The 22,789-nt window shown below is 42.5% G+C and overlaps 1 protein-coding gene across 3 annotated transcripts in view; it reads left to right on the top strand.

Moving 5' to 3' along the window:
- Positions 1–22,789, top strand: part of LOC115467236 (cyclic GMP-AMP synthase-like) — a 56,143-nt gene that overhangs the window by 22,118 nt on the left and 11,236 nt on the right. For 2 of the 3 annotated variants that reach the window (XM_030199041.1, XM_030199040.1), the window contains 2 exons: positions 1,995–2,217; positions 8,688–8,924. In XM_030199041.1, the coding sequence (XP_030054901.1) occupies positions 1,995–2,217; positions 8,688–8,924 (460 nt within the window). The remainder of the gene's footprint in view (positions 1–1,994; positions 2,218–8,687; positions 8,925–22,789) is intronic. The other variant, XM_030199042.1, reaches the window with a different exon arrangement.

The raw sequence follows: 22,789 nt of genomic DNA, 5'->3' as shown, positions 1-22,789 counted from the left end.
CCTTGAACTAGACACGATAACCCCCAATGGTTTGAACGATTTGGTTGAATGGAACACGGTGATTTAATTTAATTTATTTGACTTACCATCTTCCCATGTGTATTTAATCTGTGTTCATTTGGGGGAAATGGAGATAACATCATTTCCTGTTTGGGATCAATTTATATTCCTCAGATGGAATGGAGAAGAGCAAAAATGATAGCAGCGGCACCTTTTTCTTGCTTTATTTTTCTATATCACATTTGAGTTCCTGAAGAAGTTTATACGAAACCCTGCAGAGTCGGACTCTTTATGATACATTGAGAGCGCAGGAGTTCTTCGGTGCAAGGACAAAAATAAGGATGGTTTGCTTATTGGATTCTTTACCATTAATATTGTGGAGGGCGCCGAAGTGCTGCTGTGGAAGGACTATATAAACTTGAAGTGTTTCCAGAAGAGAATCTGTGGAACTACAAAGTAACTGTGATAGGTTCCCCGAGTGGAAGAAAGTATTGAACACCGACAGGGGAATCTATTAATCACATCACGATAAGTGCCCTATTATTTATATTGTTCTATTTTGAGGTCAGAGGAGCAATATATAGGACTGATTTATTCAGACACTTTTTTATACAAATTTCTTTAGACCACTTATTATTTGGTGAGAATTCTCCTTTATCACAAAAAAAAATTTTTCTTAAAGATTTTAGTGTCTGGTAAATCTCTTATATATATTTTGTATCCTTTGTTGTACTCTGGTTATTTGATACTTGGTAGTTGTATTTTACCAGGGATTAACTTTTGGGATTGTTAGATTTGATCATCTGGTTTACTGCAGATAATGAGGAGGCAATAAGTGCTTCTACGCTATCTGTAATACATTTATCACAGGTCCTGCATCTCAGTGTCCACCTCCCAACGTTGTCAGCTACCACTGTTGACCTCCCCCCCTCCTCCCCAGCTTTTACTGGGGGTTTCTCTGGTGTCATGTGCGAGAGCAGTAGTGTTTCCCAGTTGCTACTGCTCTGTCAGCTGTCTGGGCTCGAAATACTACTGCTAATTATAATTTCTATAGCGCTACTAGACATACGCAGCGCTGTACCCAGAACATGTAAAAGACAGTTCCTGCTCAATAGAGCTTACAGTTTAATCAATGGCACCTCTAACCCCTAGTGGTAGTCTCCCTGTACTACCACTAAGGGTCAAGATGCCAAATAACAAGTGTGTGTCCTTTTATGGCAGCTTTACTGCTAGCAGTAGCACTGCAAGACTGTTGCTAGGGGTTGACAGTGCCTTTTTAATCCTGGGCTACCGACTGAGGAAGAGCAGTAGGGATCACTTGTGTCCCTTGCTAGATAATAGGGAACCACTTTATTAAGAGCCAGAGGATGGGGATGATAGCTTATGGTGTCAGGGTTTGACGGGTAGTATGTAGAGTGTTGGTTGAAATTTCAGGGATTGAGGTAAATGCATCTGCATTATTGGCAATGCATTTACCAGTTAGTAAATATCTGTCCTGTGCAATACCTGCATGAGCAGATGTTAGTCACTCCCCCAACATTTACTGCACAGGGTTTGCATTTACATATAGAAATTAACATGTAATAAGTGTGACAATGTATCTCAGTTTAGTAAACAAGCCTCATAATCATCCTGTACCATTGAATTATTTTGTCTTGCTTAGTTTCCTCATTCTTCTGCAAAACACTTCACCCTCTCCCATTGTTTACTTTAAGATAGTTTGCAGCTGTGAAAACATATACCACTATAGCATCATTGTAATGCAACCTGAGATATGCTGATGTATTTGGAGCAACATCATCTGTAGCTGATTTTAGACTAGCCTGATGAATGAAAAATAGCTCCACAATGCTAATTACAAATGTAATGAGTTCATCCATTAAAAAGATATCCCTTACACTTGCTTGTTGCCTAACTTCTGTCCTCTAATCTCAAAATGAAAATAATATCATATATATATATATATATATAAATTTTCTTCTCTCTTTATACAGATTTCAAAGGAAAATGAGTTTGATATCATTCTGAAAATACCTCAGCTAAGAGTTGAGCATAACAACTTGGCTTGTAGTGAAGGTGATATTTTTTCTGTGAAACATAAAAGGATACCAGAAGCAAGATTTCTAAACACCTTTATCGATGAAAGTGAGAATTTGTCATCCAGCATGATGCTCTCTAAATTGAGAGAAATTATTAAAGAAATAATAGCAAAGCAAAGTAAGTGGTATATTTAAAGAGCTTTAAAGGTTAATTGTCATAGATTTTAACAGTTTTTTATTTAGTGTAAATGAACACTATTAAAAAGTGCATTTTTTAATTTAGTATTTCAGTTGTGAGAACACTATTCCTTTAATATTACTGCATTTCTGTATTGACATAAGTGTAGCTACTACTACTACCTACTACTTATCATTTCTATAGCACTACTAGATGAATGCAGCACTGTACACTAAACACGTATAAGACGGTCCCTGCTTGACAGAGCTTACAATCTATTCAAGTCAGACAAACAGGACGAATAAGGTATTAGGGAATTTCTTATTGTAGGAATGGTTAAAACAGACATAGGTACTGATCATGTGACTAGGTGTTAGGAGTTAAAAGCAGCCTCAAAAAGGTAGGTTTTTAGCCTAGATTTGAATATGGCCAGAGATGGAGCTTGACATACTGTTTCAGGAAGTCTGTTCCAGGCATACAGTTCAGCAAGATAAAAGGAACAGAGTCTGGAGATGGCAGTGGAGGGGAAGGGTACAGATAAGAGAGACTTACTCAGTGAACAGAGTTCCCGATGAGCGGGATGTAGGGGAGAGATAAGAGTGGAGAAAAACTGAGGAGCTGCAGAATGAATGCACTTGTAAGTCAATAAGAGAAGTTTGAACTGTATACGGAAATGGATAGGAAACCAATGAAGTGATTTGAGGAGAGGGCTAATATGAGTGCTGCAACACTTGCAGAATATAAGTTGTGCAGCAGAATTTTGAACGGATTGAAGGGGAGAGAGATGGTTTAGTGGGAGACCTCTGAGAAGCAAGTTGCAGTAATCTAAGAGTTTTGGTAATATGTTCAGAAAGGAAGGGACAAATTTTGGTAATATAGAGAAGAAAGAAAAGACTAGTTTTAGCAGTCTGTTGGACATATATAGAAAAAGAATCAAAGATTACCCCCAGTTTTACAAGCTGACGAGACAGTTGTTTTCCTGGTATTGTGCTGCATGCAGAGTGTTTGGCTTCTTTGATTTTGTTGTTCAGCATCAGTACACCACTGAGGAAACCCTGATACTTCCTGCTTTTGTCGTAGATGCATGTTTTTATATTCTGCTAAGAGTTGTATAGATGTATGTTCAAAATGCCAGACCTCATAGATTTCTCCTACCCTGCACCCTTTCACGATAGCCATTTCTATTTCTACAGTACACAGTGTCCCCATCAGGGTGTGGTCTCCATCATCGTGGGTGCATTTCTCCCCCTGACCAATTATGGCGCATGTGTGACACAACAGAAACATGAGTTTACCGTGCAGCCTAACGGGCAGTACAGGAAAAAAAAAGTCCATTCTGCAGGAATACCTTGTCTTTCACAAGTCCAAAATAATCAGAGAGGGGGCCAACTTTTCATAGGTGATTTGGGGGTGACTGATTGGGTCCAAGAAAACAAATAGGCAGGCGATTCTCAAGATCCAGCACAGAATAGAAAAAATATTTGAATCGCCAATGGCAATGTTGAAAAAATAGTTTATTCACCACATTATTTAAAATAAGCCCGACACGGCTATGTTTCGCCCTCCTAAAGGGTTGTGTCAGGGGCTTGCATTTAACAACCCAGTGGTGCAGTAAAACCAATTCCATCTACTGGATTAAAACAGCTGTCCTGAGAAGCAGCAGAGTATAGGCTGGTAAAATAATAGTGTGTATTTTCTCACTCTGTTTAACCTGATAGTAGAAAATAACAAAAATGGGGTATTAACCACTATTCATATCCAAAAAAGAAAAAATTAGTGGAGAAGGACCCCAGAGCAAACCCTTGTCCAGGAATCTGGGAACACAAAAGGCTTGCAGGGGTAAGTAGGTTATCTAGCTAGGGGCGAGTAGGACCTCAAAGTAGATGCTTAACCAGGAAGCAGTGAAACAGGATGGTGTAAGCCCTGGAAGGAAGGGCAATCTAAGACTGAAGGTGGGCGAGGAATAGCCCTGAAGCTGAAGAGGAAACTCAGCAAAGAAGATAAGTTTTGAAAGGAAGTTTTAATTGGGCCTTTGGAGATAAGCTGTGACTTGAGAGTAGTAATCAAACAAGGTTTTAAAAACAAATGAATATCTAAAATTTGGCATTGGAAGTAGTTGCCTACATTTCTTATTAGGATGTATACAGGCAACATTTTTAAATTCATTTTTCAATTTTTAGAACTTTTTCCAATTTTCGGTTGTTTTTCGTTCATTTCAGGCATAATTTTTATTTAACACAGAACTTCTAGCATATACAGATTGATTGGACGTGTGTTAATTTGTAGGTTAGCATGATTTAAATAGATCTTGCATGAGCTAAATTTGTTTAGATGCCCTATGAACCAAATATGTGCTAATGAATGCACAATCCTATTGCTTGTTTCTAAATTGGGGCCTGGGGCCATTCCAGAAAAGAGAAGGTGTTTGTAGTGAAGCAGAGTGTGAAGTCCAAAGAGAAAGTAAGTACATAGTATTAAAAAACCTGACTGACATAAGAGAAACACCTCCCAATTCTATAGAATATTGTCAGTTATGTGAATAACTTGATTAATTGGCTACAATAGGTGTTAATTTGCACTAATTGGTGCTAGTTGGTATTCTATAAATTGTGTGTGCATAATCCAAGGCACGTAAGTGCAAAGAAGCATGGACCTAGGAGTGGCATGGGCAGATCAGGGGCATGCCCAGGACTTGCATGAACAGGAGTACTATATGTCGATAGCTTTCGTCAAATTTGACAGGGGTACACCCACTTCGGGTTTTCAAGCCATGCCCACTCCTTACCCCTTTTGATAATATCACAACCCAAACCATGCCCAAGTCACACATACTCCCTGCCCCCAGGGGTGATGTCACCGGATAATCTGCTTTTTATTTTAAGAATGGCAGAGCAACCCCCTCCCCTCCCCCTCTAGCTAGCAACAAAATTTGCAGGGAGAATCACAGCTCAGGCTTAAGACAGGAACCTAAAAAGTTACAGACAAGCCAAGATGGAATGGCAGAATAAATGCTTGGCAGTTTCGAAAGGAAAAAAATCTCACACTCTGCATCCCCACAGACCCCCACTTTTTTCTCTGTCTGTAGTCTCCACTCCATTTCCCCCTAGCAAACCCATTTATCATACAGTCACATGAATCTTAGCTCTGCACCTTCCAAAAAGCAGGCTCAGTCTCCCTGGTTTCTCACAGCTTTTTTCAGCAAACGTAAACTAAATACACATTGAATCCCATCTCTGAGCTGTGGAGCTGGTTTCTCTCAGCTTTTTAGCAAGCCATTCACACACAGGCAGAAGCCCCTGAGCTGTGCTCACTGCTTTTGTCAAGAGATGGTAACAGAGCAGTTTTACGCTTTTTCTGGGTCTTGTGGTCTTAAAAAAAAAAAAAAAAAAAAAAAAAAGCATAAAACAGCTCTGTTACCATCTTTTGAAAAAAAGCAGTGGGCACAGCTCAGGGGCTTCTGCCTATGTGTGAATAAATTGCTAAATAGCAGAGAGAAACCAGCCCCACAGCTCAGAGCTGGGATTCCATGTGTATTTAGTTTGTTTGTGCTGAAAAAAGTTATGAGAAACCGGGGAGACTGAGCCTGTTTTTTGGAAGGTGCAGAGCTGAAATTCATTTGACTATATGATAAACGGGTTTGCTAGGGGAAATGGGGAGGAGACTACAGACAGAGAAAAAAGTGGGGATCTATGGAGGATGCAGAGAGTGAGATTTTTTTTCTTTTGAACTGCCGAGAAAGGGGGCAAAACAGAAAAGCATTTATTCTGCCATTCCACCTTGGCTTGTCTGTAACTTTTTAAGTTCATTTGTCTTAAGCCTGAGCTGTGATTCTCCCTGAAAGTTTTGTTGCTGGGGGGGGGGGGGGGGGGAAGGGGAGGGGGTTGCTCTGCCATCAAACATATAAATGGCAAGTGACCGTACTCACTTGCAAATGCGCAGTACAGACTTCCTTCTCTATCCCGCCCTCGCGTCAAGACGTCATGACGTCAGAAGGCGGAACAGAGAGAGAAACTGAGTCGAATTGTTGGACGCCGCCTGGAAAGGAACATCGTACGAAACAACCTCCACCCATCCCCTCCGCCGCCCCCGCCCCCCTCCGTATTGGGCCCCCTGCACTGACCTGACAGCGCCTTTCACCTCCGTGTGGAAGCGCTGCAGGCAGCAGCAGAGCGATCTGCTGCTGCCTATAGCGCTTTCACATGAAGGTGAGAGGTGCTGTCAGGTCAGTGCAGGGGGCCCGGCACGGAGGAGGGAGGGAGCGGCAGCGAGGAGGGTAGCTGGACATGGGGGGAGGGCAGGGGGGAGAGGCCATGGTTGCTGGACTTGGGGTGAGAGCAGGACACACAGGAGGGTTGCTGGACATGGGGGGAGGGGGGAGGCCAAGGGAAAGAGGAGGGTCGCTGGTTATGGGGGGAGGATCGGTGGATGGGGTGAGGCTAGGGGAGAGAGGAGGGCTGCAATACTCGCCCGTTTTTAAGGGGTTAACGGCTAGTTCTTAAAATAAAAAGCAGATGATCTAGCTTAAGGGGATGGAGTCTACAGATTGATCTCACACAGAGAACGGCAAAGCAGACAGCTTTGCCTTTTGTCTTTAAAGTAAAGAGGAAAACCTATCCTTCTTAAAAGCAGACAGACCTTTTGTTTTTTCAGTGTTGTTCAGAAAAAACTGTCCATTGCGATCTGTCTTGAAAAAGCAGGAAGGCTTTGTACAGCAGACTGAAAAAAAGACGATCCAGCCTAAAAAGATGTCCTTTTTTTGGAAAAACAAATGCCTACTTTCTTTCCTGTGATAAAAAAAAGTTAAAAAAATAGCTTTTAAGGCTTTTGGAAAAAAATATAAGAAAAATGTCTATTTTCTTTCCTGTGAGAAAATATAGGTGACTAAATTCTGCCAAGGCAGTAGGGGGGAGAATCGGGGGTGTTTTTGATATCACTTTCTGTCATGTGATACCATCCAAGATGGCAGCTAGTAGTGCAAACAGGAAGTGATGCGATGCTTACTTGAAAAAGGGGCATGGCTATGACAACACTTCCTGTGATATCAAAAAAAGGGGGGGTTGGGGAGGGAATATGTAAGAAGGTGGCAGGGTTTGGGGAGGGGCTATGCAATAAGGCAGGCAAAGTTATGTAAAGGGCAGTGGCGTACCAAGGGGGGGCGGTCCACCCTGGGTGCACGCCGCTGGGGGGGGGGGGTGCCGCACACCTGTCGGCTCCGCTCGTTCCGTGCTCCCTCTGCACTGGAACAGGTTGCTTCCTGTTCCGGGGTAGAGGGAGCATGGAACGAGCGAAGCCGAGAGGCGCGCGGCACCCCCCTCCCCCCCCCAAGCAGGTAAAAATGCATCCGGGGGGTGTGTTCTTTTGCCAGGGGGGGGAGGTGTTCTTTCACTGGGGGGGGGGGTCACACTGCACCCGGGGGGGGGGGGGGCGCATCGGCGATCCGCCCCGGGTGTCAGTCACCCTAGGAACGTCGCTGGTAAAGGGGGCAGGGTTTGAGCGGGGTCAAGGAATCATATCCAGTGACATCCATGGGGCGGGGTAGTAGATGGCTTGGTTGTGTCCTCACTTCTGGCACCTGTCAAATTTGATGAAAACTATTGACATGTACTAATCATAGGTTATAGAATACTAGCAGATATGCATCTCATTGCTAGCAGTTAGGCACAAGCATTTATACCAGCCATTGAGCTAGTATAGATATTTGTGCTTAAAGTTAGATGCACAACTGTGGATTTTAGCTAGTTTTCTATAACAACAATTTCATGTACAATAGCCAGTATAGAATTCATGTTTAGTGTGCATCATCCCAACTCCTAACTGTAGGTGATATATAGAGAATTATCCCTTTATTGAAGGAGATAGGAATGATTCTGGAGAGGAAGGCAAGAAGGATGTTAACAAAGGGAGATAAGACAGTAGGTCTGTTGAATGAATTCCCGCAGTCCTGAGGAAATATGTAGACTTGTAGATGCTCCCAAAAGGCAGAAATATCTGCATAATGTGACTTGGATTTCCTGCACTGTAGGACAATTATAGCTCCCAATACTTTTAAAAATATGGGAATTTTAAAATTCATATTATGGTGAAAAATACATTTATGTAAGTCTTGCCAAAATATATTTTACAATGCAAATTAATTTAGAACACTGTATACTATCAAAATCTTTTCATGAAGTTGCTATACCATTGCTAGAATTTTTACTGTTTGTATCCACAGAATTATATCATTGATCCAATATGTTTGGCATGTACATTTGAAAACAGTAATTAGAGATGCTTGCTTGGAGATGTAGCAGTTTTGCAAGTGATAACTATACAGCTCCAGCTTCTGGAAAAAGTCCTTTTAACTTTGAACCCCCCCCCCCCCCCCCCAGTATTGATTACTTCTAATATTACTTTCTATTGCTTGATATGTTTTCTCAAAATTGCAAACTGAAGACGTTAATAATAATTAACTTTTTTTATTTTCTTAGAAAGGATTGTTGCAGTTGAAAGGAAGAGGTCTGGAAACCCGGCAATTGCACTTTTGTTTAAAGGGTATGACCCACACATAACAGTGAACATCATTTTGGCTTTAGAAGCAAAAGGGAGCTGGCCATTGTCTACTAAAGATGGTCTACATATTGAGCATTGGCTAGGAAGCAAAGTAAAAAACGACTTTAAAAGAAAAACATTTTACTTTGTACCTAGACCAACAAAAGATACTAAAGGTATTGCTCAAATCTGCAATTATTCTATGGTTAGGTCAAGGATGTTTTTTATGGAAATGATTTATGTGGCAGGTGAACCTACAGTCAATTGCTGGTCTCAGTATTTGTAACAAAAATGTAAAATGTACTTGAAATCTGTTTCAATTTATGTATATACAGTGATATGAAAAAGAGGTCCAAGGGTCTTGGATTTGATATACTTTCTTTCTATGGTAAAAACAAAGCGGTTTACTTTTATTATATGCAGGTACTTTCACTGTATGTAAACCGCTTTGATTGTAACCACAGGAAGGTGGTATATCGAGTCTTTTCCTTTTCCCTCTGTCCCTACTCGGTTTACAGTCAGAGCTTCCCAAACTGTGGGTTGGGACCCCAAATGGGGCTACAAAACCTGCCTTTGAGGTCATAACATGGGTGGGTTCTCCATAGGTGCAGCATTATTCTGCACCTCCACGGGTGTCACACAATTTTATTTGGCTACAATCATGGGGTCACAACAACGAAAAAGATTGGAAAGCATTGGGCAATAAAAAGTTAAGTGACTTGCCCAGGGTCACAAGGAGCCACAGTGAGAATCAAAACCGGTTCCCTAGGTTCTTATCATGTACATACTCTCTCATTCTTCAAACACCTCTGTTGTGCTGCTGTTTGCTGCTCAGGGCTCACACAGCAAGTGCCCCCCCCCCCCCCCACCAGCTCTGCCCATCATGTTAAATTCTTGCAGATGCTGCTAGCTCTTTTCTTACAGTCCTCCTCCTCCTGATTTCCCCTATTATTGCCTGTATGTTACACTGAATGATTTATGATCTTTAAATTGAATGTAGTATTAGACAAAGAGAATCTGAATAAACACATAACACTATTTTAAAATTGTTTATTCCAACAAGCTAGGCACCTTAGCCTTCTGCCACCTTGTTGCCAGCACAGTACAAGCAGTTAATAGCTGCTACCCTACAGCCTTTCTGCAAAATCCAAAAGAAAGATTTCAGGATTCAGTTCTATCATTTTCCTCATAATCTTCAAAAAAGCAAATCCTAATTGATTAATAATTATACATAAAAGCTGTAGTTTGATGTCATGCCAGTAATTTTGGACTTTCTCATATTCCCACCATTTATAGAAGAAATTTCATAGCTGGCCACACTCTGTCAACACAAATCGGACCTTTTTTTCATATGAAGGACTTTCTTAGGGTGAGATACAGCCTACATATTAGTTTGTTGAGTTTGCCTAAGGAAGTGGCTCAGGAACACTGATGCCAAAAAGCAAACAGACATACTAAACTCAAGTGAATGAGAAAACACACTCAACTGCAGCCACTATCCCCCCCCCCCCCCCCAAAGAAAAAGAAAGGCCTTTGTTCAACATAGGTTGAAAACAAACCATATGCTACAAAAATAATTATAGGACTTTCTGAAAAAACTCCACTCATATGACAAAACCAAAACAAAATAGTCTTACATAAGTGGCAAGAAGCAATGCTTTTCACAAACATATATATTAGAGCAGTTCAATTCCTTGCCCATTCCAATGAATAATATTGCACTTTACTGCTGAAGAAATCCAATTCTCAAAATCAGCAGTCCATCAGTAATTCATCTCATCAGTCCATACAGACAACCTTAAGGGCATTAACCCGACGTTGGTGGTAGAAAAAATAATGGAATTTTTTTTTTTGTTACATTTGTACCCCGCACTTTCCCACTCATGGCAGGCTCAATGCGGCTTACATGGGGCAATGGAGGGTTAAGTGACTTGCCCAGAGTCACAAGGAGCTGCCTGTGCCTGAAGTGGGAATCGAACTCAGTTCCTCAGTTCCCCAGGATCAAAGTCCACCACCCTAACCACTAGGCCACTCCTCTACTAAAGGAAAGGATAGTTGACTTGTTAGAAGCCAACGGGTTACAGGATCTGAGACAACATGGATTTAACAAAGGAAAATCCTGCCAAATGAATCTAATTGACTTCTTTGACTGTGTGACCAAAGAACTGAGTAAAGGACGTGTGATAGATGTTACTTGGATTTTATCAAAGCCTTTGATACAGTCCCTCACAGAAGACTCGTGAATAAACTGAGAGGGCTGACCTTAGGACCCAAAGTGGTGAACTGGACTGGAAACTGGTGGCAGAGGGAGGGTGGTAAATGGAATTGACTCGGAGGAAAGGAAGATGAGTAGTGGAGTTCCTCAGGGGTCGGTTCTGGGGCTAACTCTGTTTAATATATTTGTGAGAGACATCACTGAAGGGTTAGAAGGGAAAGTTTGCCTTTTTGCAGATGACACAAAGATAGCCAATAGAGTGGATACCCTGGAGGGAGTAGAAACCATGAGAAGGGATCTCCAAATGTTAGAAGAATGGTTGAGGGTCTGGTAATTAAAATTTACTTGTCAGAAAACAACATGGCAAGGAATCTGCCAAATCCAACATGGAAAATATAAAACCAGGAGGCAGATCATATAAAAAGGTAGTCTTTAATGAAGTGAAAATGCTTCAAGGTCAATAAACATCTGTGCCCGATATGGCCATGTTTTGCCAACAAATATTGGCTGTGTCAGGGGAAGTATGAACTTAAAAACATAAATACAAGCATAAATATACAAATCATTAAAAGCTGGTTTCTCAAACATATGAATAAAAAACATAAGATGTAAAAATACTGATATCCATGTAAAACTACTTATAAGCTGAAACATATTAAAACAGATTATTTTTAAAAAGTAAACTTAAAACCATCGCTTAAAAATGAGGATGGGGGAAATGTAACGGAGGGCTTACCCAGCTGGTGTGAACTGCACACTTCACCTAGTCTGGTCCAGCACAAAGGTAGAATAGCCACTGTAAAAAGCAAAGTGGATCAAACTAAGTGCCTAAAAAACAAACGAAAGGCAATAAAAAACCGATCTAAAAAAAAAAAGTCTTAGGTTGATACAGACTTACAGTTTCTTGAACCTGGAGGCTTGTAGTTCAATGTAAAACAAACTTGCTATGACAGCCTAGTTTATATGCACTGTGGGCATCATGCATACATAATTACTGTAAATCATTTTTAAAAAGGGTTGAAAAAGCCTCAAAAAAACAAAAATGAGATAAGAAACCATAAGAACCTTAAAAGAAACATTAAAAATACTGTGCCAATATCTCAAGAATATCCCGTTTGAAGATAAAATGGTTCTGAAAACATTGTGAAAAAGGTGGTAAAATTTCCAACAACAAAGAACTAAACAAATATCTTTAGATCTTCTAGAGTCCATAACCATAAAAAACACTAAGCAAATATCTCAAAAAGTCCTTAAAAACATAATAAAAAGTTTAAATAATGATGGAATGCATTAAAGACAGTCTGATGCGTTCCAGTGACATCAGTGCGTTCCAACCATGAAAGAAGTGGGGTAGAGCAGGTAAATGAGGGATGGTTGCTTACTATTTCAAATAGCACTAAGACTAGGAGACACTCTATGAAACTAATAACTAGAGCTTTCTTTTTTTTTTGTTACATTTGTACCCTGCGCTTTCCCACTCATGGCAGGCTCAATGCGGCTTACATGGGGGCAATGGAGGATTAAGTGACTTACCCAGAGTCACAAGGAGCTGCCTGTGCCTGAAGTGGGAATCAAACTCAGTTCCTCAGGACCAAAGTCCACCACCCTAACCACTAGGCCACTCCTCCAAATTGGAGAAAGGGTACTTTATAATCAGTGCACAATTAAGGTATGGAATTTGTTGTCAGAAGATAAAGTCGGCAGTCATCGTAGCTGAGTTTAGACAATTCCTGATTGAAAAGTCCATAAGTCACTACTATCTGTGTAGATTGGGGGAAGCCACCCCATATCTCTGGATGTGAACAGCAAGGAATATACTTTGAGATCTCGCTGGGTACTTGGTACTTTGATGTTACAGACCAGTCCCTCTAGGCCAGCTCTGTCATTCAGAAATTCAGCAATAGTTTCCCTTTTCCATAGATGGACACTAGTCTACTATTTCCACGTTTATTTATAACATTAAGTGAATGTTTCACTGTGGGCTTTTAATTAGTAATTTGCACAAGTAACATAAATATATATATATATATATATATATATATATATATATATATATATATATATATATACAGTGGGGGAAATAAGTATTTGATCCCTTGCTGATTTTGTAAGTTTGCCCACTGACAAAGACATGAGCAGCCCATAATTGAAGGGTAGGTTATTGGTAACAGTGAGAGATAGCACATCACAAATTAAATCCGGAAAATCACATTATGGAAAGTATATGAATTTATTTGCATTCTGCAGAGGGAAATAAGTATTTGATCCCTCTGGCAAACAAGACCTAATACTTGGTGGCAAAACCCTTGTTGGCAAGCACAGCGGTCAGACGTCTTCTGTAGTTGATGATGAGGTTTGCACACATGTCAGGAGGAATTTTGGTCCACTCCTCTTTGCAGATCATCTCTAAATCATTAAGAGTTCTGGGCTGTCGCTTGGCAACTCGCAGCTTCAGCTCCCTCCATAAGTTTTCAATGGGATTAAGGTCTGGTGACTGGCTAGGCCACTCCATGACCCTAATGTGCTTCTTCCTGAGCCACTCCTTTGTTGCCTTGGCTGTATGTTTTGGGTCATTGTCGTGCTGGAAGACCCAGCCACGACCCATTTTTAAGGCCCTGGCGGAGGGAAGGAGGTTGTCACTCAGAATTGTACGGTACATGGCCCCATCCATTCTCCCATTGATGCGGTGAAGTAGTCCTGTGCCCTTAGCAGAGAAACACCCCCAAAACATAACATTTCCGCCTCCATGCTTGACAGTGGGGACGGTGTTCTTTGGGTCATAGGCAGCATTTCTCTTCCTCCAAACACGGCGAGTTGAGTTCATGCCAAAGAGCTCAATTTTTGTCTCATCTGACCACAGCACCTTCTCCCAATCACTCTCGGCATCATCCAGGTGTTCACTGGCAAACTTCAGACGGGCCGTCACATGTGCCTTCCGGAGCAGGGGGACCTTGCGGGCACTGCAGGATTGCAATCCGTTATGTCGTAATGTGTTACCAATGGTTTTCGTGGTGACAGTGGTCCCAGCTGCCTTGAGATCATTGACAAGTTCCCCCCTTGTAGTTGTAGGCTGATTTCTAACCTTCCTCATGATCAAGGATACCCCACGAGGTGAGATTTTGCGTGGAGCCCCAGATCTTTGTCGATTGACAGTCATTTTGTACTTCTTCCATTTTCTTACTATGGCACCAACAGTTGTCTCCTTCTCGCCCAGCGTCTTACTGATGGATTTGTAGCCCATTCCAGCCTTGTGCAGGTGTATGATCTTGTCCCTGACATCCTTAGACAGCTCCTTGCTCTTGGCCATTTTGTAGAGGTTAGAGTCTGACTGATTCACTGAGTCTGTGGACAGGTGTCTTTCATACAGGTGACCATTGCCGACAGCTGTCTGTCATGCAGGTAACGAGTTGATTTGGAGCATCTACCTGGTCTGTAGGGGCCAGATCTCTTACTGGTTGGTGGGGGATCAAATACTTATTTCCCTCTGCAGAATGCAAATAAATTCATATACTTTCCACAATGCGATTTTCCGGATTTAATTTGTGATGTGCTATCTCTCACTGTTACCAATAACCTACCCTTCAATTATGGGCTGCTCATGTCTTTGTCAGTGGGCAAACTTACAAAATCAGCAAGGGATCAAATACTTATTTCCCCCACTGTATACCTTGCATATTTTAATCTAAAATGTAACTAAAGACAGGCAGTAAAATTCCCTCATCATGATTATTCCTTAGCATCTCCAAAGGATTATTCCATACTAGTGAGTTGTGCCCATCTACCAGCAGGTGAAGATAGAGAGCAAATTAGAACTTTAACACATAAGGCTGTTTAGTAGGTTCTATTCAGTGTCTCGGTCCAGCAGGGGGTAGAATCTCACTGTGCAACTCTGCCTCATGTTTCTGTGGTGGGCTCCTGTTTCCTTTTTGAGGTTTCAGTTGAGCTTCTGGGGTAAAGGCTTTATAAATTGGCCTTCTGGATATAAACCTGGTGGTGCCAAGTCCCTCCCCTTTCCCTTCCAACACTTCTCCCCTTTCCTGTGGTGGGCTCCTGGCCTTTTCTTGGGGCTGCAGTTGAGCCTCTGGGGCAAAGGCTTTCTCTCTTAGCCTTGTGGGTGGGTATAAACGTGGTGGGTGCCATGTCCCTCCCTTTCCCCACTTCCTCCTCTCCCCTCCATGGCTTCTCCTGCCTCTCTTTTGTTTTTTTTTATAGTCTGAGCCCGTAGTTTCTCTTTTTAGAGACTTTATTTCTTCACTGTGGTGAGTTATTCAGATTTTACTTATGGTTGCAGTGTTGGTTAAATGCTGTTCCCAGTGTTGGAGCCAGAAAACTGCATCAGGGCAGTGCACTGTGTGTATTAGGTTCTCTGAAAGTGCCTATTTAGTGTTCCCATATTCTTATACCTCTCATGTAGAGAGCTCAAGTCCCCTCAGGTTTTTGACAGAGAGTGGTTACTTTAAAAAAAAAAGAACACCATGAAAGTTTCCCTCATTTCATTTGTGGAAATTTCTTTTTGTTACCAGAACTCTGTTTATATTGGCAGTACAGGTATTCCTTTTCTCAGCATCCTTTACCTCAGACCATTATGTCTTGGAAATAATAAAGCAGGGTTACAAACTGGAGTTCTCCCATTTCATTTCAGATATTTTCTTAAAATCTCCATGCAAAGCTCCAGCTCAAATGTCAAGCAGTTTAAGCCAACTTGCAAATGCTTCTTCATTTAGGCACAGTAGAGCCTGCCCCCAGATGCGATTGGGGAATGGGAAGTTATTCCGTTTACTTTGTAGCCCCAAAGAAAAGGGATTTCTTTCATTGGGTTTGGACTTCAAAAGAGTCGTTAAAGGTTCAACATTTAACAATGGGAACATTACAGTCTGTAATAGTTTCAGTCCAGCAGGGAAAGTTTTCTGACCTCACTGGATCACAAGGAAGAGTACTTTCATATTCACATTTGACCTCCCCACAGAATTATTTCTGTGATTTGCAATCCTTGGAGAACATTATTAATTTATGGCCATGCCATTCAGCCTTTCCACATCACCAAGGACATTTTTCCAAGGTCATGGTAGTAGTGGCAGCCTTTCTTTTCAAGGACTGAATTCAGGTGGTTCCATACCTCGACAGTTGGCTGATTTGTGACTCATCCTATCAAGATAGCTGCTCTTCTTCAGTCCCTATGATAGGTGATCAATTTTACTAATAGTCAGTTGTTTCCAACACAAATTTTGGAGTATTTGACACAGGCTTAGGGAATATGTTTCTTCCTATCGAATGTCTGCAAAAGATTCACACTCAAGTCAGGATCTACTTTCCCTCCCATGTTCCAAGGTCTGGAACTATGTTCAAGTTCTGGGCACAATGGTCTATACCTTGGATGCTCTTCCATGGGCCAAGTTGCATATCAGACCACTTCAACAGTCCCTTCTCAGCTGTTCATCTCCATCTCTCTTGGAGTATCCAAGCCAAACTCAGCCTCAACTGGTGGATTCAGTGCAGCCTTCCTCTGATAATTCAGAATTGGTTTGTAGTCAACAGATGCCAGCTTATTGGGCTGCAGAGCTCTTTCTCTGCTTCAGTCAGTCCAAGGCCGAGGGTTTCCAATTGAAGCCATCCATGTAGAGCTCAGAGACATTCAAAAGCCTTGTTTTCTTTTGCTCATCATCTTTGAGGAAAGCCTGTGAAGATTCTCTCAGACAACATGACAGTGGTTTCCTATGTCATCAGGCAGTGGGGAGCCAAGAGTGTTCACCTAGCCACAGAAGCAGACATTCTTTTTTGTTGGACCACATTCTTCTAATTTTAGCATCTCCTATTGCAGGAACTCTGAATACTCAAGCAGATTTTCTCAGCAAACTTTCTCTGGATCGGGGGAAGTGGAAGTTACAAAAACATTTCATCTAATTACATCATGTTAAGGAGTCCTGGAGATAGATCTAACGCAGGGGTTCTCAACCCAGTCCTTGGGACACACCTAGCCAGTCAGGTTTTCAGGATAGCCACAATGAATATATGCAGAGATAGATTTGCATGCCCTACCTCCAAGGTATGTAAATTTATCTCATGCATATTCATTGTGGGTATCCTGAAGACCTGACTGGCTGTGTGTGTCCCGAGGACTGGGTTGAGAACACCTTATCTAACTGTATCCAGAAGGAATGCTGAAGTCTGCAGATTCTTCGGCCATTGGAAGGATCCCAATGTGGAGGGTCTGGATATTCTTCTACAACAATGGCAAACAATGGACCACCTATATGTTTTTCCTCTGTGGCCAATGTTAAGCAGAAAACTTCTTTCATTGCTCATCATCTAGGGAAAATGATCCTTGTAGCTCTGGATTGGCCAAGATGTCTTTGGTATGCAGATCTGATGCAGTTGAAGATTGATACTCCACAGTCTCTACCCAATTACAGAGGCCTTGCTACTCTTCTACAAGCCTGAAAAATATCTACTTCTACTACATGTGCTTGGGTATGGAGAACCTTTAATCTTGGTTTTCAGAAAAAAAACCTCTCTCATCTAAAGTGTCACTGCCACAAGTTCTAGCCTTTCTTCAAGAAGACCTTAAGAAAGATCTTTCCCTCAATTCCCTCAAAAACGTTCAGGTAGCAGCTCTGGCTTGTTTTTGTGGTCATATCAAACAATCTTCCTTTGCAACACATTCAGATGTTGTGCTTTGTTTAAGGGGTGTCAGTCACCTTAGGCCTTCATCTAGACAGTTCTGTCCTGAATGAAACCTTAATCTCATTCTTCAGGTCCTTAAAAAAAAAAACTTTTTGAACCCCTACGCAAAGCTGCTTTTAAGGATCTTACTTTGAAAATCTTACTTTGAAAATAGTAGCTATGTCTTTGGCCAGAAGGATCTAAGAGCTTCATATCTTGTAGAGACCCCTTTCTGTGTTTTACTGAAGCTGGGGTGTCTATATGGTCCCTTCATTTTTACCTAAGTTGTTTTCTGCTTTTCATGTTAATCAAACCTTTATTTACACTCCTTTTCTGAAGAGGATTGTGGATAAGAATTTTCCTCCTTGCATCTCCTTGATGTTGAGTTCTTTTATGCTATTTAGAGGTCACTAATGATTTTAGGCACTCAGTTCATCTTTTCATTCTTCTCTTGGGACCCAAAAAAAGGTTTGTTAACTTCTAAAAGTGACTGTAGCTCATTCGTTAAAGTACAGTATCTCTTCAGCCTATTTGTTAGCAGGGAAAAAAATTCCCTTCCATCTTAAAGCTCATTCTTCAAGGGCTCTATCTGGTTCCTATATGGAAGCCCATACTGTTTCTGTAGACGAAATTTGTAGGGCTTCCACATATTTCACATTACGTACATTTTCTAAGCATTAGCTTCTTTGGAGCTTCTTTTCTTGCAGAAGGGTTGTCACGTTCCCTCCCAGCTTAAGAACTGCTTCTATACATCCCACAAGTATGGACTACTCCTTTGGAGACGCTAACAAAGGAAAAATTAGTTCTTACCTGATAATTTTCTTTTCATTACTTTCAAAGAATTCAGATCTCACCCTTCTCATTTCCTTTTGTTTTATTGGGTTATTTGTTGATTTTCTTGTTCCTTAGACACAAGGTTAGTGTTGTTTGTTCTTCAAAGTTTAAAAATTTGTTGAAGAGGTAGGAGTTCGATTTCTTTCTATTAATCTCTAAATATAAAACAACAAAGCAGTGGGATCAATGTATTTATTGGAACAATACCCGACGTGGCCACGTTTCGCCCTCAGGCTGCGTCAGGGGTATAAACCTTCAAAAGTGTATATGAATATATTATACACACTTGTAGTGGGATAAGAACAATTTTTCTAAAAATCTAGTTCCACTTATCTGTTACTTCTAACTCCCAGTCAGTGGCTGCCTCTTTAGTGGGTCAGTGCTGGCTATGGCTGCGCCACTGGTTTGCAGATGTGGCATCCAAGAAACTTCTTTGTCAGCTGCCCTTTAGGGGGTGTCTGTGGTCGGGGAGGACAAGAAGCTGGTGAAGGATATGTGGGAAGCGCACCCTGTTTATCTCCCTGAGTTGCGACAAAGGGACTGTCAACGACCTTTAGCCACTAGAGGCCACTCCAGAGGGATGGGATGGTTTTGGCCAGCTTGGTGTTCTGGTCCCAGGCCTTAGGCTCAGCTAGGCCTTTTAGTCCGGGCTCCTTTCACGGGCCTAAGAGAGCGGGTGACTGGCCCTTCCAGCAGGGCCGGAGCAGCCTGCTTGCCCAGTGAGGGTGTGCCAGGCCCCTTGGTGGCTTCGGTAGGGGGCAGGTTATCCCTCTTTCTCCATGAATGGGCTCACTTCGCCTCAGATCAGCGGGTCCTGGAGGTGGTCGGAAAAGGTTACTTCCTGGAGTTCGCCTGTGCTGTTCCAGATTCCTTCATGGAGTTGCGTTGTTGCTCAGAGCTAAAGCAACAGGCTGTCACTCTCACCTTACAACATTTGCTCAACCTGGGTATGGTAGAACTCGTTCCATTGGAAGAATGGGATCTGATTAAATATTCCATGTATTTTGTGGTCCCAAAGAGGGGTAGCTCCTTTCAGCCCATCCTGGATCTAAAGGGAGAGAATACTTGCCTTCAGGTTCAGCATTTTTGTATGGAAACTCTGGTTTGTGATCACCTTGATTCAACTAGGTGAGTTCTTAACATCCTGTGGACCTCATGGAAGTTTTACCTGTACAATTCCCAATGTGGATCACCACGAGTGGTGTGTCAACTTTTGTGTTCTTGGGTGCTGTTTCCATTTTTGAGCTTTGCCCTTTGGACTGGGCTGGCCACAGCCCCCTGAACTTTCCAAAGTAATGGCGGTGGTGGCAGCTACCTGAGGTGTCAGGGCATCCAGGTGCATCCCTACCTGGACAGTTGGATGATTTGGGCCAATTCTGACGCAGAGGCCAGGGGAGCAACTTCTCAGGTCAACGCCTTCCTGGGTGGACTGGGCTGGGTGGTGAATCATCCGAAGAGCCACTTGCTCCCTACACTCAGGTCCTGGAATATCTGGGAGTTTGCTTCAATGCGGCTTGGGAGATGGTTTTCTTCCTGAAGGATCGGACGGCAAAGCTTCAGGCCCAGAAACGCAGACTGTGCAAACTGCTGACTCCCAAGATTTGGGATTATCTACAGCTCTTGGGCTTCATAGCAGCAACTCTGTAGGTAGTACCTTGGGCACAAGCACACATGCAACCCCTACAGTCAGCTCTCTTGTCCAGGTGGGCCCCAGTTTCACAGGACTTTGAGCGTCTTTAGCTCTCTGTGCCAAGGTGAGAGCCAGTCTGGACTGGTGGGACAATCCCACCCACTTCCTGTGGGGTTTTCACTGGACTGTCTGCAGTGGGTGGCGGTCACCACTGATGCAAGTCTCCTCAGCTGGGGAGCCATTTGCCTGGGCAGAGTGGTGCAGGGAACTTGGTCCCCACTGGAGGCATTGTGGTTGATCAGTTGCCAGGAGACTTGGGCGGTGCATCTGGCCTTGGTGGAATTGTTTCCTCTGTTTCTAGGGAAGGCAGTCTGGATGGTGTCAGACAATGCCATGGTGGTTGCCTACATAAACAAACAAGGCGGCGGTATTGGAAGCTATGAGTCTCTGCCATTGGGTAGAGAGACATCTACAGGCCCTCTCAGTGGTTCATATAGTCGGCAAGGACAGCATCCAGGTGGACTTTCTCAGTTACTCCCAGTTGGATCCCAGGAGTGGGAGCAGGGATTGAAGGCCTTTCAGTTCATTCAGAACTAGTATAATCCACCAGTGTTCATCCTGATGGCTACACACTCCAGTGCCAAGATAGAGTGCTTCTTCAGTCACTGGGGGAGGCAGCCTTGCAGGGAATCGATGCCCTGATCTAACTGTGGCTGGTGGAGGAGCCCCTGTATGTCTTCCCTCCTTGGCCTCTACTGCAGCAGGACATGTTTATCCACTCATACCCTAGCTGAGATAACCATCTCTCTGACCTCTTATGCACCTTTCTTTGAATCAGTGACCTTATTTTCTAACTCCTCTTACTCTCTTACCTTGTAGCATGGAATGTTGCTACTATTTGGGTTTGTCCCAGGTACTTGTGACCTGGATTGGCCACTATTGGAAACAGGATACTGGGCTAGATGAACCATTGGTCTGACCCAGTATGGCTATTCTTATGTTCTTATGTCAGTGTCCACACTGGGCTCCATGGATGACATCACCCACATGTATTTGACGGTGATATCAGTCTCTTCTGTATGTAAATGCCCAATTATTAATTGTATAAGTTTAGCTTGATGTGGAACAGTCAAAATAAAATGAAATTAAAGTAAAAATGTAGCTAATTTTTTTTTAAATGGAAAAATTGGGAGACTTCCGGTTTGGGGGTGGAACAATGTGGATGGAGGTTTGAGGGCTTCTGCTTTCCCCACGTGTATCTGCAGATAAATCAGCTATAACCACCCTAATTTTGTTCAGAAAAAAAAAAAGCTTTAGTTTACCTGATATCTTTTTGTATTGCATCTTGCTGGATGGCGACCGCTGTACCCAAAATAGTCCGTGAGAGGAACCATGCACCCGATGCTAAGATGGCAGACAAAACCAAGTCGGCATCTCCTGTTAATTGTCTCTAAGATGAGCATGGCAGTGGAGGTTTCGATATGCAAGCAGTTTCAACAGGTTTTGGATAAATTGGATATGATGGAACAGAATTATACTACTCTTACTAAAGAGTTTCAATTAATGTAGCAGAAGGTCAGTGATGTGGAGGATGCAATGCAGGCTTTGGAGCGGGATAAACCATAGCTGACTGCTAAAGTGCAGGAGTTGGAGGAAAAGCTGGATGAGCTTGAGAACCTGTCCCGAAGAAATAACCCTTGGTCGATCGGTCTTCTGGAAAGTTTGGATCTCCCTAGTGTCTCCCCCCGGGGATCTGGACAGGCTGAATGCCCATATCACTGAAGAGGAAGTGGATTGGGCCATTTGATCAAGCCCATTACATAAGGCACCGGGTCTGGATGGATATTGGAGTGAGTTCTGTAAGTTGCTTAGGGAACATCTGGTTCCAATTTTGTCCATTGTTTTTAACACGTTCATTGAAAAGGGCACTTTACTGGATTCACTGCAATTAGTGCAGATAGTTGTATTGCTGAAGCCAGGTCACGACCCAGAACATCTAGAATCTTATTACCCTATCTCGCTTTTAAACTGTGAAGCAAAGTTCTTTGATAAGATTCTGGCTAACCGCTTGTCTAGGATTCTACTGACCTTGTTGGCAAATCCACAGGTGGGCTTTGTATGTGAGTGGGTAGTTTTCAAGAATATGCGGAAAATTATAGCGGCATTGGAACAGACAAAGCTCGGGAGGATCCCTTCATTACTCATCAGTTTTGACACAGAGAAAGCGTTTGATTGGGTGGTGTGGGGATTCCTCAATGGCATGTTGGAGGCCTATGAAATACAGGGATTGTTTGCACGGGCTATTTCTGCACTATATTGTCAACCTAGGGCCAGTCTTTGGGTCAACGGTCAACTCACTCGGATTTTGAGATTCAGCGGGGCAGTCGCCAGGGTTTCCAATTGCCCCCCTGCTTTTTGCAGTCACTCTCGATCCCTTAATCTGGGAAATTTTAATGAATCCCGCTATTACTGGTCTGATATTGGGGGATAATTTCATCAAGACTGCAGCTTTTGCAGATGATCTTTTGGTCTATCTTCAAGATCCTCAGATTTTCTTGCCCGATTTATTGGAAGGTTTTAGGGAGTATGGTGACTTTGCAGGATTTTGTCTCAATTTGGCGGAAGCTTTAGCCAGTTCTAAGTGGGTGAGGCAGAATTGGGGGGTGGGGATGTTTTCCGCTTCGGTGGGTACCAGATTAATT

Source organism: Microcaecilia unicolor, chromosome 3, assembly GCF_901765095.1.
Source record: "Microcaecilia unicolor chromosome 3, aMicUni1.1, whole genome shotgun sequence".
In the NCBI taxonomy this organism is placed as follows: domain Eukaryota; kingdom Metazoa; phylum Chordata; class Amphibia; order Gymnophiona; family Siphonopidae; genus Microcaecilia; species Microcaecilia unicolor.
This window is presented reverse-complemented; position numbering and strand designations above follow the sequence as displayed.